General features: G+C 42.6%; 1 protein-coding gene across 2 annotated transcripts in view; it reads right to left on the bottom strand.

Moving 5' to 3' along the window:
* Positions 1 to 17,892, bottom strand: part of galnt2 (UDP-N-acetyl-alpha-D-galactosamine:polypeptide N-acetylgalactosaminyltransferase 2) — a 47,922-nt gene extending 30,030 nt beyond the window's left edge. For both annotated transcript variants that reach the window (XM_076110104.1, XM_076110105.1), the window contains exon 1: positions 17,511 to 17,892. In XM_076110104.1, coding sequence (XP_075966219.1) covers positions 17,511 to 17,606 — 96 coding nt within the window. In that variant the 5' untranslated portion in view covers positions 17,607 to 17,892. The remainder of the gene's footprint in view (positions 1 to 17,510) is intronic.
* Between the last annotated feature and the right edge of the window lie 3,050 nt (positions 17,893 to 20,942).

Raw genomic sequence — 20,942 nt, 5'->3', positions numbered from 1 at the left:
ATATGGTCCAATGTCTCAAAGGACTTCAAGTGAGACCATGATGCTTTAGGTTAAAGCCTTTAAATAAAGTGAAAACACCTCGTTTTTCGCGTGCCAGCTTTTCAGGAACTGAGACTCAGCTTGAGTTTATCAAACTGCTTTTACTAAATACTGCTGAAGGGAAATATTATTGGGGACATTTTGGCTGATTAAACTCTCACCATAGCTGGTTGGCAGACATGCAGGAACATCCTTGTACAACAGTAAGAGAGATAGAGACAGGACATTTGAAAAGGACCACAGAGATAAGGAAGCAGAGCTTAAGGATGCAATCGACCATCCGTTATAGACCACGTGGTCTTTCACCTGACATTAAAAACAACAATAAACATGTTATAGAGTCAAGACCTTAAAACAAACAATATTAAAACGACATTACCGTCATTCTAGGCTGTAAGAAATGACATTTAATGACGTATATTCGGTGTTCGTTGCGACTGATTCCTCCAGAGGAAACAAGTTGATTATTAGAATACAGTTTTCTCTGACGTCATTACTTTAGAGGAGGTGTAAATGGTTTCTGAGATTACTTACAATTTCATAATTCACACAGAGCATATAAATAGAAAAATAAATAAATCTTTGTCTCCACACATATTTATGTATATTTAAAAGGGAAAACAGTGCATGGTAGTGACATCAATCATCCCGCATTAAGCCGTCAAATCAATGGTTGTAACTCTACAAACAGCCTAAACGTCAGTACAATGACATTTCTACTGTTATAAAACATAAAAAAATAAATAATTCATGCTAACCGTATGAAGGAGGACACACAGAGCGAGGACAGGATAAAGTACAGTGACAATATAAAAACAGAGTTGCTCTCCGACTGCCTATCTCTACGACGTTTAATAAGAGAACCAAAGTTATCAAAACGTCACAGAAGTGTGTGTGTCTCTCACACACACCCACATCGCTGTATACACGGCTGTAGGAAATGCCTGCTCTGCTTCAAACACGAGGAGGAGCTCATTAGGCTTACTTTAAAATAATGAAACCTCTTCAAAAGAGAGAGAGGGGAGAGAGAGGGAGGACAGAACAAAAAGAAGAGAGGAGGAGGGGCTGTTTGTACAATCCACAAGACTTCAACCCCGAAGCCCCGTCGACTTCACTCAGACTGCACTGAGCAAACTGTGACAAGTCTCACCAGGGTGTGTATGTGTCTGTGTGTGTGTGTGTGTGTGTGTGTGTGTGTGTGTGTGTGTGTGTGTGTGTGTGTGTGTGTGTGTGTGTGTGTGTGTGTAAGAGAGAGAGAGTGAGGGAGACTTGGAGGATGTGAGTGGGCTCAATGAGGCAATTGTGTGTGCTGGCCCCCTTCCCAAAACCCCATCTGCATCCTACACACACACACATTCGCACTCACATTCCCCCACACACACAAACTCCAACCTAAAGTCAGACCACACACACACACACACACACAAAGCAAAAATCGAACTAATTATCTTTAGTTGCTGGGTGAAGTGGGTGACATCTGAATCAGCCCAAATGAAGATGTCTAATAAGAGACTTTCTCTTCAGCTGCAGCAAACTGATGAACGGGCAAAACTTAAACCACAACATCAACATTCAGGAAACATTAAAATATTCTGTTTAAGCAACAGGTGGACAAGATGCATGTGCACTGTTGGTGCCCAGGTAACGTCCACATTTCTCAGGAGGAAAGTCAAGTTTTAAGCATTTGAGCCGTCTGCTGCAGTGATTCTGCACAGCTGCAGCTTAATGACAGTGTGTGTGTGTGTGTGTGTGTGTGTGTGTGTGTGTGTTGACTACTGGTTACGGTTCCACACAGGGGAGTTCTAGTTGGTTAGTTGCAACAATTTTGATAATTGATTAATTGTTTACGTCATTTTTCAGGCAAATATGCCAAACACTTCATCATCGCAGCGTCCTGTAAGAATCTGCTGATTTTCATTGCCTTATTATGCGATAGTACATTTTATGTTATGGGGTTTAGGACTGAAAAATAAAGACACTTGGGCGGTGTGGCTCTGCTCGAGTGACGCTCTGAAAATAATCTGAGACACAGATCAAAGTATTGAAACAATCACAATAGAATTCACATATGACTGAATGCTAATACAGGAGGAGTTACTTCCTGAACGCAGGTAGCAGGAAGGTAGCGCTGAATGGCGACAAATGTTTATGTGGACGAACTATTGAGAAGGAGATTGTGGACAAACGTGATTGGAGGATAAATACAATAATGTGACTATAAAATTGTTTTTAACAATTGTTTGATGCAGCTGTATTGTATAAATTAATTACAGATTTTCATTATCCACCAAGCAATTATGTTTTTAATTAATTAATTGTCTTGCGAAGTCTTCAAATTGATTTTGTCTAAAATATATTTAATTGACAATTATAGAAATTAAAAAAGCAACAAATGGGAGAATCAGTTAAGATGCTTTAAGCTTAGCAAGAGTGTGAGTAGAAGACACTATAGCTTAAAGCTATACAGTGTTTAATGATGATGGTTGACTGTGATCAATGCACCTCTACTGTACAGTCATGAGACACCTTACTAACCACCGGACGGCCCATTGATATTCATGATATTTCTTTTATCTGTTAATAACAGCAATTAACCGGTAAAAGAAAAATGAGCAAAGAGGCCAGATACCAAACACTTGTTTGTTGTATTCATTTAAAGTCGGCCTGTTGCCAGAACTACCAACCATCCGTTCAACTGTGTCTGCCTGTCAGTGCCTGTCCAACAGACGCTATAAACTGAGCTCAGGTTCACGGTGTCACGGTGTACGTTACATCTTTTGCTGTAGCACAGTAGTAGTGCCTTCGAGGACACACACAAGTCTTTTCATGATGAGAGAGAAGGGTCAGAGACTGGATCTTCTGTGTTTCTGGACTGCAGTAGGACATGAAAGAGCATCAAAAGCGGGCGATAAAAAGTGCAGAAAAGAAAGCTGGAGAGTACACTTGATTCACAGTTGATGACAGGAGCAGTGAAGAGATCTGTGAGAAACAAGAGGGCGGATGAACAAGTAAGGCAGGGCGATGGGACACGCCACTAGACTCAACAAGTCGTCTGTTATCATGTAAAACTATGTGGTCTTCATTCCTCTGCGTGGATTTAAAGATGACCCTTTATGTGCTGACTTAGCAGAACTCAAGGGAGTCGCAACACGCGATACAGTCAAAAACTGACATCATCTGTCGAAAAACAATCTTTTCAAAATGTCAGATTTTCACTAGGCGGTGATGATTATATTCAGCATCGTGAAAGCTTGCCTATTCCCCACTGCTAGTCAGCGGGAGTTAGAGAATTCATTTGAACAAATGACTCGGGATAATGGGAAAGTTCAGATATCATTTTCAGAGGAGAGGGGAAGGCGCTGTTGGAGACACCGAAAGAGGGAAGGCAAGAGGGAGACGGAGAGAAAGACGGCGATGGTGAGAGATGAAGCTGGGAGGGACGATGGCGTGAAGTGCTGAATCATGCGTGTGTGTGTGTGTGTGTGTGTGTGTGTCAGCAGAGAGGAAATGTAGGCCAGGGTGGAGGGGTGCAGAGGGTGGGGATGTTAAAATCCCCAATTCAGTTGTATAAACTCTTTCATCAACCACTTGCTTCCTCCCTTTTCTTTCCCTACACCCCCTCTTCATCCCTGCTTCGTTTGATGCCCCTCCCCCTCCTCACCGCTAACAGTAAATGACTGTCCCCTCCTCGGCCACAGCGGCGGTCTGTGATTACTACCACCAAGAATGCTCCTTCTCCCTGTTAGACGACCTGCATGTCGTGGATTGCTACACGGAAATGATTGTGACTTGTGAAAATTGCAGCTTGTGAATTTTTGCTCTAAAAAAGGAAAATTATTTTAGTAAGAAGTGGATGAATTTACAGTAAGACCACCACAAACGATGCTGAGGTCATTATTGTTGCAGTCCTGATAGCCACTGAAATCGCAACACAGCACATGTTACCTCAAACCATAGGAGTGTGTGTGTGTGTATGTATGTGTCAGAACAGGAAGGCGCTTTAGGTCTATAAATATTTTCTTTCCCATACAAGCAGGAAAGTTTTCTGTAAGTCAGAAGAAGGTGTGTGTTTTCGTGAATGGGTATCACATATGTATGTGAGCAGTATAGAGGTGGGTAATGAGTGTGTGTCGCTCTGTGTGTGTTTAGGTTGAACCAAAGCCAAGATGTCTACAGTGTGTTGTTGTGCGTGTGCTGCATAAATCGTTGTGTATATTCGACGTAAAGACATACACATATCACCTTTGCTCTATATCTTTTTTAAGACTCTGTACACGCACGCCGCTTGATTCACACTACTGTTGTGTATTAATGCATGTCGACACACACTCCTGTTTGGACATTAACCAGAATCGGCCTGTCTTTGGCCCGGCAACAATAACATCCTCTCACAGTACCAAAGCAGCCTTTCTGTCATTACACAGCTATTACACAGCTATTACACAACGCAGAGCGCCGGATGACCTCAGCAGGTCAAATCAGATCAAATCCAACATTAATGTACAGCGACATGATGTAAACATCAACCTGCTGTATGAAGTCCTGAGGAGATCAAGATTGAAATGAAAGCATATTCAACCAAAGTCCCTTTGTTTTTTTTAAATCCCTCTCTGAGCTAAATCACAGTCACTCACTCATTAAAGGGGAAGTCCGGGGATTTAGTATTGCACTTTGACAAATTTGGCTGGACTGACCAGAGGCGGTGGTCCCATCAAAGCAGCAGAGTCAGAGATACTCTGACGTATTGTTCCGGCACGATGCCATGTGACGCACATTAAGGGCTCCAACAATCATCAAGTCTGGTTTGAGAGTTTGAAAGACAGACTGAAACAAGAAACAGGTTTTTTTTGTTTGTTTTTTTAAAAATAGTAACAACTATAACATTTTCTCTTCCCACACAGGATCACGACACCATCTCAGCTTGAATACCTTTCAAATTCACCAACATGTTAATCAGGCTAACGTTACACAAAGGGGAGCTACATTTTCTACAAGGATAATCACACACTCCGACTCTTGTTCTGTAACGGCACACAAAGGGGAGAATTTTCCTGTAATGGGATACAGGCCCTTTGAAACAAATTGCTACTCTCATCATGCAGCTCTCCCCGGGGAAAGAAGTCGTCTCATTTTGAGTTACGACCATAGTTTCAGTAACCAGACAGTGACACACTACAGACCTTAATCAAGCCATTTTTATGAGCCGCTCTGACAGTTTAGAGGCATGTGCTGTTTTAGGGTGTGTTGGTCACAGTTGGTTTCAGTTACTCAAACATCTGGCCATTGTCCATTTCAAAAAGCTGCTGGAAGCGTCCTGATCATTTCATCACATCTGTGACATGCAAACATTAAGTCAAACTGAATTGAAGCAGCTGCTGATGCTGCGTCACATCCAGAGGTGTGAACATTGCAGCACACTGAAGGGCATGACAACTCTGCTGAGAAAAGTCGGTCCAATGACACCCAAAAGTATAAATCTGCATCTCCTGTTCATCCGTCAAGTTATCACAGAGTAAAACTCAATCTGATGATGTCATGTAAAAGCTTCTGTGCCAGTAAAGGGCCACGATGTCCGCCAGGGTTTGCATTCAGCCCAACATGTTTGACAAATGACGAAATGTACTTCTTGCAATGAATAAAGTATCATTTAGACCCAACCTTAATATGCTGTTAGTGACAATTGTTACAAGCTGCGTGTTTAAAGCTGCGTGTTTAGTCAGCAGTGATGCATGTAAAAAGAAATTCTTCATGTTGTTTTTACTGGACTTATCTACATAGGTCAGTCCAGCAGTGTTTGTACAAACTGTATTTTTCTTTTTTTCTCTTCACATCTTGTGACATATTCTCTTGATCATATTATTGAGAAATTTGAGCTGAAAACTGTCCAACAATACATCTGAAGTAACTCATGCCACAATGTATTACAGATGTTCTCATAGGCTGACCAGCTACTTTATGAGAGGGCTGTGTATGGGAAAGAATCTAGCGTTATGATACAGGAGCTACAATTCAATATATTCATATATATTGCATTACTGTATACAAGGCAATACATTGTGATACATCTAATTATAGAAAAGCTGTCATAGTATAAAGAACACACCAAAATGTTCATAAAATCTGACTGAAAATAAGTTTTTTATGCAATCATAAGAGTAAATCTGCGTTTGCATTCATCATATTTAGTCCCCAACACATCCAACATCATGGTACTACTTTTTGTGCAAATCTGAGTCACTGTCTACCACGAATCTTTGCATGTAAACTATTCATTCAAAACCGACACACTGGTTTTGGGAATCAATACAATATCTGAAAAACATAATACATAAACATAAATCTCTGCTCTCCGCCACAAATACAGCATCGCCTGCAACTGGTCACATAAATATTTTTCAATGTCCTTTGGGCCAAATGTTTGTGGTTTATTCCCCCCCGCGGACATTTGCTCATTTTGAAAGATGAATCGATCGAGACCGACTGGAGCTGTGAGAGGATACGGTGCTGTGACCACACAGGAGGAAAAAAGAAATCAGCTCCCGTCTTGAAGTTCAGCCACAAATTGAGGTATTCAGTAAACAGATCATGTTGCAGTGACCAGACATTTACTTTCAGCACAATTTTCCTACTGCAGAGCAATAACTAAGTATGATTTGATTTCTAGTGTGCTGCCGTTTATAGAAACGGTGTGAACAGTGAGTAATAGAGAGAGAGAGCTCAGTAATCGGCCAACAACAGAAACGGCAGACGCAGCAGTCCGGCCGGAATACAAATACTCTGCTACCACAATCTATCTCAACCCTGCCATTGCAGTTTTGACAGTGTTATTTCATTTAGCTGTGTTCATACATTTTAATGAGTCAGCTGACAGGAGCCACACACACACACACACACACACACACACACACACACACACACACACACACACACACACACACACACACACACACACACACACACACACACACACACACACACACACACACACACACACACACACACACACACACACCTCTGCTTGCCGTTTATGGCTGCAGGTCCTTGTTCTGTTGTAGCTACACACCGTTGGGTCAATCATTGTCAGGCAGGGTGGGATGGTGAACTCTGACCTGTGAGTGCATCACATGCTCTGCGGCTGCCATGTTGTTAATGGACGGCAGCAGAGTATTCACAAACGGAGAGGGTAATACAAATACAGAGTCTAAAAGTCGAACACAAGCGGAGTGCTCCGACTCCTCGGCCTCAGCTAGCCGTATACCTGCCTCTGTAGACTGTGTGTTAGCAGAAGATCTGGCCTCCGCTCCAACACCACAGTGTGATAACATGCAGCAGAGAGGGCGTGAAACCACCACTTTCAAACCAATCTAAGCTGAGGTGTTCGATGGTTTCAGCTATTCTGAGCCCGTCTTGATGGAGCCTGACACAATCACATCTGCTCCACCCCCACCGAGCTGAAAGCACAGATAAATCAAACCCACCTTTTAACGCACAAACGCGCACAGAAAAGGGCATGAGGCCCGCTGGCCCGACAGCTCCGGATATCCTGTTACTTCCTTCATGCAGGTGGTTTCTAAAGCCGTGGGTTTGGGCCCAAAGTGGGTCACACTCACAGGCCTGCTTCTCGCGGGTCTGTACATGACAGCAATTTTGTTTTTTTATAATTGGCTCCCAGGGTGACCAACTGAATTTCTGGCCTACTTAAAGAGAACAAACAAACTAAGTAAAATAAACGGTATGAAAAAGCGAGCATGCACGAGAACAGAGAAAAGCATATTTATGCAAGACAGAAACAGAAAGAAGCAAATAACCAGAACCAGGACCAGGGGAACCAGAACCAGAACCAGGAGAGAAGGGAAATGAAGAAGTAAAAGAGAAGGAGGGAGGCGAGCGGATTACCATATGACGGATGGGACAGAAAGTGAAGAGTTTAACATCATAGCACACGGAAATATGTCCCGAGTCGTTGTGCTGAAGGACTAAGGCAAAAAACAAGTCAGTACAACCACCAGGTAAAGATCCATGTAGAAGACCTGGAAATAAAGACACAGCATTGATCTTGTTTGCTTTGGTTTAGCCAACGGTCAGCAGCTCATATATCTATTATTTACAGGGAGCGAGCCTACAATCTGTTTCAATATTTGCCACTCGGCTACAAACTGTTTGCTGGCAGCGCTGGTATTCCTGACTGGTACGGAAGCTTATTTGGAGTAACAAAGAATTTCCGACCATAAATCATTGTAAGTGAACTCATACAATTACAGCCGGCACAGACTGTAAAGTCCTGAGGCAGCAGAACTAGTCTGGCGTTACACGAAAACCTCTGCTGATAGGAAACGCAGACTGAGTTTATGTTCAAATAGAGGGTTTATGTTAAAACGTAGGAATGCATGAGTCTATTTTTACAGAACCGCCATCTAAGGTTTGTGTCACCAGAGGAATATGCCATACAGTAGAAGTCTGTTTTTATTTGAAATGATGTGATTTTCAGGCTTTTTCCTTCAGTACTTCAACCACTTGGACAGATGACTTCTGTTCATGCTGCCTTTTTACTGCTTCTTTTGAGACGTCCAGGTCCGACACAGAAACTTGACTTGAAGGGATGAGTGGAAAAAAAAAATCTATTTCTGTTTGACCAAATTGTGGAATGAGTTGGCAAATAAACACGGGACAGTCTGAGACACAAACACAAAAGCACTGAATCTGCTGACGTATCCCTGAGAGGAGAGCCCACAGGAAAAGCCAGCAGAATTGGGAGAACACGTGGTGTGTGTGTGTGTCTCTCACACACACACACACACACACACACACACACACACACACACACACACACACACACACACACACACACACACACACACACACACACACACACACACACACACACACACACACACACACACACACACACACACACACACACACACACACACACCAAGGCTTTCTAATTATTCATTTCACCCACTTCCATCATTGTGCCATGACTCTTCATACACTAGCACACGAGGCTCTCACAGGCTGTAAATACAGGAGCTCGGGCATAAATTGGTCACTTTAGTTTTAGACTACTTCGTCAGTTCCTATTCTTCCTCATTTTAACTGAAAGAAGCCGTTAGAGCCGAGTCAGCACCTCTGCTTCCTGAAACCCGTTTCACCATACTGTAAAAAATACATTTTACAAGCTGTTTCTTTACTAGAATTGAACAATCACAAACTTGACTGTAGAATTTGGACCTCGACCATTTTTATGGGTGTTTGTGAGCAGCGGCGTGCCGGATAGTGTGCTAACGAGGCTGGAGAGGTCGTGAGCTGCAGCTGTAGTCAGTCTAACCAGTACAATCTTTGTCAACCTTTATTCTACATATTAGAGGAATTATCTTTAAAAATATTAACTGTTGTATTTTACCTTTTTGTTGCACCCATTTCCTGCAATTACTTTCCTTCCTACATTTCCCAGAGTTCCTTTGGGCAACCTCCAGAGAGCATGTCTGAGATTCTGATGGTGAAGTCTGTGTAGCTCTTAATCCAGATATCAATGAACAGTCAGAGTGCAGTGAGTGCTGCGCATTGCCAAACCAAAATTAAAAAGTAATAAGACAATAAAAGCATTATTATTATACGAGACTATTTAAAGCAGAGGAATCTATTGAAGAAACACCTTAAAGACAAAGTACTTCATTAATAGCTGTTCTAACAGTACTATGACGGGTTTTGGTGAATTATTTTTTAGTTAAGCTGAAAATAAATGTTATTGAATGGCCATGATGTGATGCAGGGGGAGAAATTAACACCTCCCACCAGACCAGTGTTAAAAAAAAAAAAAAAAAAAAACTACCAACCCACCACTTTGGCAGATGGCCAAACATTATTTGGACAGTTTTTCTATTAAAAAAAAATCAGTGACTTGAGGCTGCTGAGTTTCAACACAGAAGGGCCTTTGCTGTGCTGCTGATGATACACACAACACTTCTAAAGGACCATCAATACTCTCTAAAATGCTTACCGATTGATTCATTGATTGACAATGATCAATATTTCAGTATTGTCTCCTCAATGATGTCATGAAATCGCCCTCAAAGCATTTAAAATAAAGTAGAGCATATTATGTTTACAATTCTACATCATTTTCTATGTAAGCGGTGCCATTACATACTAGAGTATAATTTATTAGAGATGGATATGATACTGCCAAAAAAAATGCCAAAACAATCTGTACAACAAGCGGTAAACAAAGATCTGCAGCTCGTTCGAGGTTGAGGCCGATGCACATTGTCAGCCTCAGGATTCTGTGACCCAAATGTGACAGATCCGCACACGTCTACTGCGAGCGTTTCGGGATGAAGTGGGCGGCCAGGAGGCCTGTTTGCACGCACCTCAATCCGCTCTGCGTTATATTTGTTTTGTAAGTCGGCAGCAACAAACAGCTGAGAGCGGGGCATGATGGGACATTCAGTTTTTGTATCCTTCAAAAAAACCCGTTGAACTAAAATATTCTCTAAAAGAATCAACACATATGCCGATATACAGATGGTTTGTCTTTTGATACGACTTCAGGTCATAAAACACACAACTACCATAGGCTGCACAACTTCTTAGTCTTCTGACATAATGTAAGTGCGGAGCTTTGTTCCTCAGCTGGTTGAATATCAAAAATAATGTTAAAATTGTGAATCCTGATGAAGTCAGGTTCAGTCGGTTAAGTGCAGCTACATTAGAAGAGAAATAGCAACAAGTTTGCATTTGAAGTGATACATTCTTCTGATCATTTATTCTCAAATATCACGCACATCCTTTTCATTATTCCAGTCACACAAAGAGCAGAGAGCAGCATTTCCATTAAAGCGGCACACAGTCCAGTAGCAGGAACTGAAACTGAATTAAATAACTGTCTGGGTGGCGGCTGCACTTAGTGATTTGAATGTCCTTGCCACAAAGAGGGCGAAACGTCATGACCACATGCGCTCCCCATCGGGCCCATTTGAATAGTTGAGCTTGATAACGGGAACACAGATTACTGCTGGCCTGACCGCTTGCTTCACTGTGAATTTCTGAAGACGTCAATACAGCGAGGCAGAGGCAACAGTTTGCCTCTCGGTGACAAATTGAATAGAAGAAGGCAGCTCTGTTTTCTCTTGATGCCTGAATAAAAAACAGATCTTTGAAAAAGCCTCGGCGCTGGTCCCATGAACAATGAATATTCCTCATCCCTTTCAACTTTTCCGTGAATGCTCGTCGTCTGCCAGGGAAGAAAATCATCGTAAGAAGAAAATAATCCAGTCTAGAGCGCACTCACGGATGCAACATGCTGTTCTGTTTAACCACAAGGAAACTACCCAAGACAGAGACGGGTGGATACAGAAGAAAGACATCCAGAAGAAATGAAGTAGATAAAGAGTTCTCATGCCACAGATCAGGATGTAGTGAAGCTGACAGTTTGATATCAACTGCTCTTTTAAACGCCTACCTTTATGGTGCCATTAACTAAACTATTCGTCTTCTTTCGTGGGGACGTCTCAATCTATATCTCCTGATATCTGTCCGTCTGTTCACGGCAGTCAGCCTCTGGGTTTCAGGGCTGATGGATTTGGACTAACTCCTTCTAGCTGGTGGAAAATAAAAGACTTTTTAGTGTTTCCAGCTGACCTGTATTTAACAAGAACCCTGTAAAAGGCTCTTAAATATGCACTTGGTGGCTACGTGAAGACTGAAGCCAAAGCTTCTTGAGTTCTCACCAGCTGATGATCCACATAGAAGGTATGGAAATAAAGGAGAGGCTCTTGTACTGCAGCTTAGAGCCATTTAGCCCTGATTTTATAAGTATGATAAGGAAAATGTATCTGACTGTTATTTAATTCTCCAAAGCTTGACAGGACTGTAGTTGCATTTGCTAGGCCAAATAATCTTTCTTCAGGGGAGGGGTTTAGCCAACTGTTACCGGTACTTCCCCAAATCAACTCGGAAAATCTGGAGGGTGCTTCTATCCTCCCTCGTGCAGTGTCATCTGTTCCTTGAGCAAGGCACTACCCCTCCACACAGGTGGAGCCGTTCCAACAGAACAACACCGTCTCTCCCCCGGGACTCCCGGCTATAACGGTGTGTAACTCCAATGAGACTGTGATGCAGTTTGTTGAGTTGACAACGAGCGTTTGTTTGACGATACGCTCAGAGAATAAATCCTTAATAAACGACGGTGACACATCCTCTTCTTTGGTTTCTCTATTTACAGTCTGAATCTGTTGAGCATCTGTCAGAGGTGATCATTACTTATAATAAAAACACAGACACACACACACACACACAGAGTCAATATTTCAAATAAAAAACGTGTATGAAGGATTCAGTACCCAGGGATCCACAGTTTAATTCCAGCCTTTTATCGATTTAGTGTTGGCTCTATAGAACTGCATTTAGTTAGTTTATAATAATGGATCGGCTGGCTGAAATTACACTGTATTCTGGCATTATAAACATATTGAACTGTTGAAGTCTCGAGTGGCTTTAAAGCCACAGCTCGTTCAGCTCGATGATTGTACTGCAGTTACACAACAGCAGGAACTCTAACACATGTAATCAGTGTTATGCAAAAAGCAGTGTGCGTGCACATTAGTGTGCGTAAACAATAAAAGGATCGACTGTAACGATTACAGATGCACTGCTGCGTCTGTGAGAGAGCCGACGATGATGTCGCGTCTTCCTCCAGCAGACAGAGCGGGCTCCTGTGTTGAGGGGCCAGCATCCATCTCGCTCCATATAATGCTACCCACTAAATAAACACACTAATAATGCACCATCATTACCTTCACCCCGACAGAGAGTGCGAGGTGCGACTGATGCATTTTTCCAATACTTCCTGCTGTAAAAACAGCAAAACGCTCACATTCGGTGCAGCCACACGGCCGGCAAAGAGAGACAGATTGATAAAGCCGCTCATTGAGACACGCATGCACAGCTGCAGATAACAAAAGGCTGCAACTTTCACCCACAGGCTCTGGACCAGCCGGCGTTTTAAAAGCTCTCCGGATCCCCGTTGAGCTGATTTATGCGTGTGCCTCTCCGCAGGTTTGCTGCACCGAACTCCCTTCTGAGTCGTCTGCCACCAACCAGAAACTAATCCAAACCTCTGGCCGATCACAACACTCTGAGAAATACTCTGGGCTCCATATCACCAGTGGGCAGTGTGTGCATGACTGTGTTCACCACATGTGTATGTGGTTTGTTCTTGCAGAGTCATTCTTCCCTGCTCCTCCTATTCTTTGTCAAAGCGAATACAGTTTATATTGTATGAAAGAATATTATGAGATAATGCCGATACATTCCTATGAGACATGCGATAAAGGTTGAACCGGATGTTATACATGCCACACAACTCTTCTTAGGAAAAAAAAAAACCCTGTTTAGTACTTTGATAAATCTAATTACCGTTTGTAGGCAGATTTAATCAAACAGCTGATAACTTTCTTACTAAGTCTGTTGGTTTTTCCCTTGGCTCGGTGCCACCCTTCACTAACTGCCATTTAGCTTCCCTCTCACGCTCGCTGATTAGCAGGAAAGTGGACTCAACAGTGGGACGGTGGTCTCTCAAGAGCTGGCAGGAAAAGCCCTCTGAGGTCTGTCCAACTAGGAAGACTTTAATGGGGCATCCTGGTGAGCCAGCAGGCTCATGATTGCAACATTGTCCTCCTGTGTACAACAATACAGACACTGGCACATGTTTGTACCGAGTCTGGCTGCTGGGTGCCTCCCAACATTTCCTGTCATTCTGCATACTGTTTATTGTGTGTGGAAGGAGGAAGAAAGGGGAGAACTTTGAATCCATAAAGTACACAGTGCAGGAATCCGTACTGTGTACTAGATATGACTGTAAAAAGATGGCAAAGGGCAGGTTTTATAAGAAAAAAATTGACCTTTGCTGCAAAGAAACATGTTTACATTTTCCATATATTTCTATCTTTTTCAAGATACGAATGTGAATTGTGACCAATGTGCCTCAGTTGCATGTTGTTGATGGGTGGGTAAACCTGAAATAAAGGTCAGCTCAAGTCTCCACTCCTATCCTCTCAGTTTACACTGTGAGTCAGCCCAGTAAACCTAAGAAACGCTCATGAACACTCTGTACCGCTGTGTACACCAACAGAAGAAAGACTAACTTCCCCAGTGACGCAGGTCTAAATTCATAATCAAAGATATGAGGAACATTGTGTGCAAAAGGTTTGCCCAAGACCTCTGGAGAGTTAAATTGCCAAACCTTCAAAAAAAAAAAAAAAAAAAAGAAACTTGTAAGGAATTTGTCAGAAATGGCAACGTTAAATTTTGCACAGGACGCTGTGATAGCTCACAGGCACTGAAACTGTGTTCAAGCAGCGTCTTTAAATTGGCACAGACTCTAACCAGAGGGACATTCTTCCAAAAAAGAATACTTTTGAACTGATAATAGTAGAAATGCGGTTTGGTGGGCGCTTTGATCTGAAGCGCCACATTATCACGGGTGTGTATGACCGAGCTGAAGGAACTGGTTGAACTAATTCTTCCAGCAGAGCATTTGAATCAGCTGCCATGACAGTGTGAGTCCTGCTCAGGCTGGCAGGCACGCGGCTGCTGGATTCACCACAGCGGTTGGAAGCAGCGATGACTAAAACATGCAGCTTTGTGAGGTGTAAAGTTAGACGCATGGGTTGCATGGAAATGTTTAAGTTGGAAAAATCCAGGTTTTGCTCGCAGACATGCTTCTTGTCGTTTATGCTTCTCTGCACTGCTAAACAGTCTGCAGACATCAGCGAGTCGCCATTATCTAATGTCTGACTGAGGACTGAACGTACACGTTTATGAATCACACTTTTACCGCAACTCTACACGAAGTAGCCATATTTTGCAACCTTCACCTCTCTGTTACAAAGAGAAGGAAAAAGATGAAAAGGCACTGAAGAGAACCATGAAGGAACTCTTTATGTCATTATAATGGGTTGATGACAAGAGCACTATGATGATCAGTACTCGTCAACTAAGTTAATTATTAAGAAACACTTCAGTTTCTGCTTCTCAAATATGTAGATTTGCTGTTTTTCTCTGTTTCATGAAATTTTGTGAATATCTTTGGGCTTTGGACAGTCATTCAGACACATATTTTGTCATTTAGACTAAACAAGTAATAGAAAGAAATTATCTGCGGATTCATTGATAATCTAAATAATCGTTAGATGTGGCTCTTAAAGGGCTGCGAAGCAACTAACTACAAATTCAAAGTTTTTATTTTCTTATACATTCATAGGTCCTCGGTTCAGTAGATTTAATCCATCTGTCTGTCTTTGTGGGGATCTTGAGTGCTTTTGAAAAATGCACTAACCTACAGCTACAACGTTTGTTTGATGACAGCAGTGAGAAATGATTAAATGCCTCTACTCGCTCAAAAGGAGATGAAGATGTGATGGAACACAGCACTTGACCTGTGCAGCTCCTTTGTTTTAAACCTCTCTTTGTGTAACGACACCATGTTAATGCTATCCAACTCCAGTGAAAGTTGCTTCTCGTGGAGTGTCCCTTTGACCCCCTGAACAACCACAAACATTCACGCATGCTCACACACAGATACGCACAGCTATCAGCCTAATGGAAGAGTAAAAGGGCTGCTCTGGTTGACTGGAGCAAAGCAAACACAGAGAGACAGATAGGACAAGACAGGAGACAGGTGGACTACACACACAGGGCGTTCACACACACACACACACACACACACACAACCAACCGAATCTAGAGCGGTAATAGAGGGAGTGTACTGGGCACACAACCACCCACGCAGAGCACTTCATACACACACACACACAAGCAGCAGGAGACACTGGCCTACATTAGCAAAGGCAGACACACACACACACACACACACACACAGTAAATGTATGTACAATGGGAACATGTCTTACATTTCACACATAACATACTACTGCATGTACAGGCCTGGTGTTTCATGAATGGAATCCATGCCTTTACATGCACAAAGTCCATCTTACCTTCTACTGCTGCAGTTTAAAGAATGCTGCATTACCATAAAGGCCTACTAATGTAAGAAGTTGTTGTAAACCAACTACATGAAGCACACAGGAAACATAAGTAGCCACATATGAAAGAGTAAACGGATAAATGTTGTGTTTCAGCATAAAGCTATGACTAGTTTATAAACTACACCTCCCTAAAACTAATGCAATCTAATACAACAGTCCTGCACCTTCATGAAGGTTATAGTGTTCAATTTCTGTTTTAGAGAGATGTTGATTCAACTTCATGGTCATTTTGGAGGATGTAGTTGGTGGTGATGCTGTTGAACTGAGTTATAATTGTTACTATTAAAGCTGCCACTAACAAGTACTTGCATCATGATTACTCTGTCAGCAGGTCATTTCTTGATTGATCGTTTGCTCTAACGTCAGAAAACAGTCCAACGCCAAAAGATATTCAGTTTGATATAATTCAAGAAAAGGAAAAGAAGCAAATTCTGAAAAGTTGGACTGTTTGCTATCTTTTGCTTGAGAAATGACTTAAAATGATCAGCACATTTTCTGTCAATCAACTAATCAATTGTTCCAGCTATAATGTTTAGTCAACACTTATATAAACGGGGTAGACAAAATATTAGAAACTTAATGCTGTATCTCAAAAACACATCATAAAAACAATAAAGACTGCATTAACTTAAACTGTGTGTAGCAACAAATCTGACATTTGAGTGTATGTGAAATAAAACTTCTATCACACAGCCGAGGCCATCAGCAAACTGGACAATCTGGACATGGTTAAACTGAATCTCGGTTCTTCGCACAGACTTAAAGCCTTTTTATATATATATATATATATATATATATATATATATATATATATATATATATCTTTTTTTGCATATCAGTGATTTAACTCTGCTTTAATCTGCACACTTCCTGATCTCTGCTCATTTCTGGGAGCAGCACAGTTTGTGCTGACGTGCTCTACAGGCTAACCCCTCCCGCCCCCGGCCCTGTGAGCCAGGCCAGCAGCCTCGTATTAATAACAATCACTATGCATACTTTCACCTTTATTCCGCTGTCACATCAACCGGCGCCGCCACGTTAAAGCGGCTGACAGGCTGCCCCCGGCGTGGACGTGCTCCTCTCCCACTTTTCCACGGGCAGGCAATCACCGGCACAGCGGGAGGTCCGTGCACGCCGACCCGGCCAGCCCCGCTACCCTGCTGCCCTTGTCTACACTCATCTCCACCAAATCAATGCCTGCCCACTGATACTAGCAGGCCCTTTATCACATTCCTCACAGCATCGGTGCAGCTGCAGAAACAGAGCACCCCGAAAAAAAGAGAGACACAACAGCACCGCCGAAGCACAACCGCTCCATCTTCGCTTTGTCCGGGGAGAAAAAAGGATCCACACGGACGCCGAGACGGACCGTGCAGCCCGGAGAGAGAGAGAAAAACAGCGATCGAGGAACGTAAATCCTACCTTTCGGCTCAACGCTGTCCCCGAGTAGAAGTAGTAGGCTATCCCCAGCACCCACAGCACCGCAAAGCATAACAATATCCTCGATTTCCTCCGCATGGCTGCCTCGGTTTTTCTTTCCCCGTCCGCCTGCCCGTGTGTTTCGTGGCTCGTACTCTTGTCGGGCTGGAGCGGCTCGTCCCGGTCGGCTGTGTCCGTGCAGGGCGCTTCGCCGTGCGGCTTCGGCAAGCTTTGTCAGTCGGTCGGGGGGAGCGGAGGGAGCAGGAAGCACCCAGCCAACACCAGCGGGGTGAGAGGGCAAAGGCTATCCGAGTCTAATCCAATCACACGCCGGCTCAGGAAGCCCTGGAGGAGGGCCGGGGCTGACAGCGAGGCGAGCCGTGCCGTGCGGTTCCGTGCTAAAGCCGAGCGGAGGGGGTGGGAGGGGACAGACCTTGTAGGAAGTGATTGTTGTAAAACCTCAGTTATGTGACTGTGGGAGTAGAAAGAGGGAGAGAGAGAGGCAGAGAGACACAGAGAGAGAGACAGATAGAGAGAGAGATCTGTGATCATCATTACAGTGTCACTGTCTGGTGTGGAGATGCACGTGCTCAGAGGAGACGCTAGGGGCGCCAGAGACACTTTAACCCGAGTTAAGTAAGAAAAAGCAAAATATTTGATCTTCTTTTTAAATCTTCACTGGTTCTGTCCTGGTCCTTTACTTCATCCCTTCCTTCCTTCCTGCCTCTGTTCTATCCTTCCTTCCTACCCTAGTTCCCTCCTTCCTTCTTTCCTTCTTTCTTTTGTCTCCTCCTCCCTTCTTTCTTTTCACACTTTGTACCTTTCTTCCTCTGTTCTACCTTTCCTTCATCCCTTTGTTTCTTCCTTCATTCCATCCTTCCTCTGTTCTATCCTTCCTTTGTCCCCGTGTTCCCTCCTTTCCTTTGCCTTCTCTGGTCCTCAACCAGGCTACCAAAGCTAGAGACAACCGAAAAGGATGGAAGAGTATCAGTTTCATCTCCTCTTATTTTTTCTTTCCTTCCTGTCTTCCTTCCTTCCCTCAATGCTTCTTTCCTTTACTTCTCCCTTCCTCCTTCCCTTTGTTTGTATCTTTTGGAATAGACCTCAGACAAAACAAGCGGTCACCCTGGGGATCAGGATGTTCTGATGGACAATGAAAATAATTAGCAGAATAATCAATAATGACATTAACCTTTAGTTGGAAGCCCAAAGTAGAATGTCAAACCAAACTAAAACAATCACAACCATACACCATTAGCTTCTCAGCCCTGTTCATCTGGGTCTCAGCAGCTGCAGCACATCTGTACTCAAACCAGTCTGCATCACACGTTAGGTCCCGTTTGAAATGTAATTCGACGAAACTTTAGCTGAAACTTAAATTTAGATTTGTGCATGTTTTTAACTCAGTTACATTAGCTTGTGTGGCGGAAATGTCGCTAAAACAGTGTTTATATAAGGCTACATGTGGCGGCAAGGACCTCCAATAAAACCACTGCAGTTAAAAAAAATAACAATCATTAAATGTCTAGAAGTTGGTCACAGTGCACATTTCAGTATATATTTTGAATTGCGCCCTGTCGGATCTTCTTGGTCTTATTGCAAATACCAGAGGAACCACAAAGTCTTGATTAATTATGATGTGGCATACAACAGTTTATGAGAAGGTCTGTCCTCATCGTGAAGAAGAGAACACTTTATAATGTTAATAATAATAATGCAGTTACAGAGACGTAAATTAACAAGACATGGTTTTGGATTTTCTTTAAAGCGCGTGAAAATGTTTTTCTACAACATCAAATATTCATGAGTAAATATGCAACAATCAAAGCCCAAGTCTGAAAAACATTGTGGGACAGTATTTATTAAGAGATCAACTGCTCGACAGCTCTGTGTGTGGAAATGTCACCTTTTTGCTGATAATACCTTTTTACTTGTAATTGAGCATTTCTGTAGTGTGGTATTACTTCTTGTGCTTGAGTAAAATATTTGAATACTTCTTCCACCATCATAAGAAGCCGATACAAAAAAACAAAAACTGATTTTAGGGGCCATTAAAGCAGCAGAAAGGGGCCTTCATAAAATGCAGTAACTTTCAGCCACAAAGAAAAAGAAGCATTTGTGAAGTAGCATAAATATTGTGAGACATTTAGGAGCAAGTCATCCTGTCGTTGTCGAACCACTTGGTACTTTTACGGTCTGTGGCACTCAGACCAGCTCCGTCTGTCCTTTGGCTAAAATAAAAGGTCTCGTTCATGTTCAGCGTGGTTCAATCTGCCTCTGACATTTTTCATTTGAATGGTGACTAAATGTCATTTTTGATCGAAGGAGCAAAATGGCCCACAGTTTAAAAAAAAAAAAAAAAAAAAAAAGTGCTCTCAATACACACTTTGTTCTGTGCCTCCAAAGAGTGTCCCAGTAGTATTACACACACACACACACACACACACACACACACACACACACACACACACTTATTCATTGCTGCTCCCGCTACGGTGGTCTGAACAGAGACTCGGTGTGTTTATGTTACCTACAGTAGTGTTGCAGCATGGATGGATGGAAGTCAAACCAATGGGAGAGGTGGAGGAGTGAGAAGCAGCGAAACAGATGTGCGAGTTTAGCAGCACAGTGTTTTATCTTTTGCCCTTTGCCTCAGTCGTCCTGAATAACTGTTACGAGGGTCTCAAATGTCCTCAGAAGAACTCCGTTAGGCTGTCTGCTCTTCCAGAAATAGAAAAGAGGCAACAAGTTCCTCTCTTGGCTGTGAGCTTGTCGGCCATCTTAACTGTAATGTAGTGCCTGTAATTAGTTACTGAATAATATTAACATGCATGCATTTCATAACCATCTGTAATAGTGTAATCATGAGCAAACTGAAGTCAGCTTTATCGTCTAGATTCAAACTGAAATCTTGTATGTTTAAATTAAAATGATCCTCGAAACGTCAGCCAAACTATGAGGAAGTAACATTTCAACATCTGCCCTCGATCACATGATCTGAGACAGCTGTCACATATTGTTTTTACACTGCTGTTTTGCATAACCTGGCGACTTACCCTTAAAAACAAGCCTCCATTTTCTGCAAAAGGAGAGTGAGTATGTATTGTGCATGCAGGCACAGTGGCCAAGAGTCCATTTTATATATTTTTTTACTACACTATATTTGTCTGATACATCATTCCTTGAAACCAATTTCCTCTAAATATTTACAGCAACAGAGCTATGACCGATATCTTAATTATTCATTTTGTTCTTGTTTTGTGTTTTTTTTGGATACAAACAGTCCATCCACCTGTATTTTGTCTGGCTCTTTACTACAAATAAAAAGCATAATCCTGTGAAGTGTCACAGTGGGCCTGCCAGTCTAAAAGATGGATCAGCACGTAACTACAACTTCCCAAGTTCAAATCCTGCTTCGTCCTCTTTAATCTGCCC

Source organism: Anarhichas minor, unplaced genomic scaffold, assembly GCF_050575085.1.
Source record: "Anarhichas minor isolate MPS153535 unplaced genomic scaffold, ASM5057508v1 ptg000042l, whole genome shotgun sequence".
Taxonomy (NCBI): domain Eukaryota; kingdom Metazoa; phylum Chordata; class Actinopteri; order Perciformes; family Anarhichadidae; genus Anarhichas; species Anarhichas minor.
This window is presented reverse-complemented; position numbering and strand designations above follow the sequence as displayed.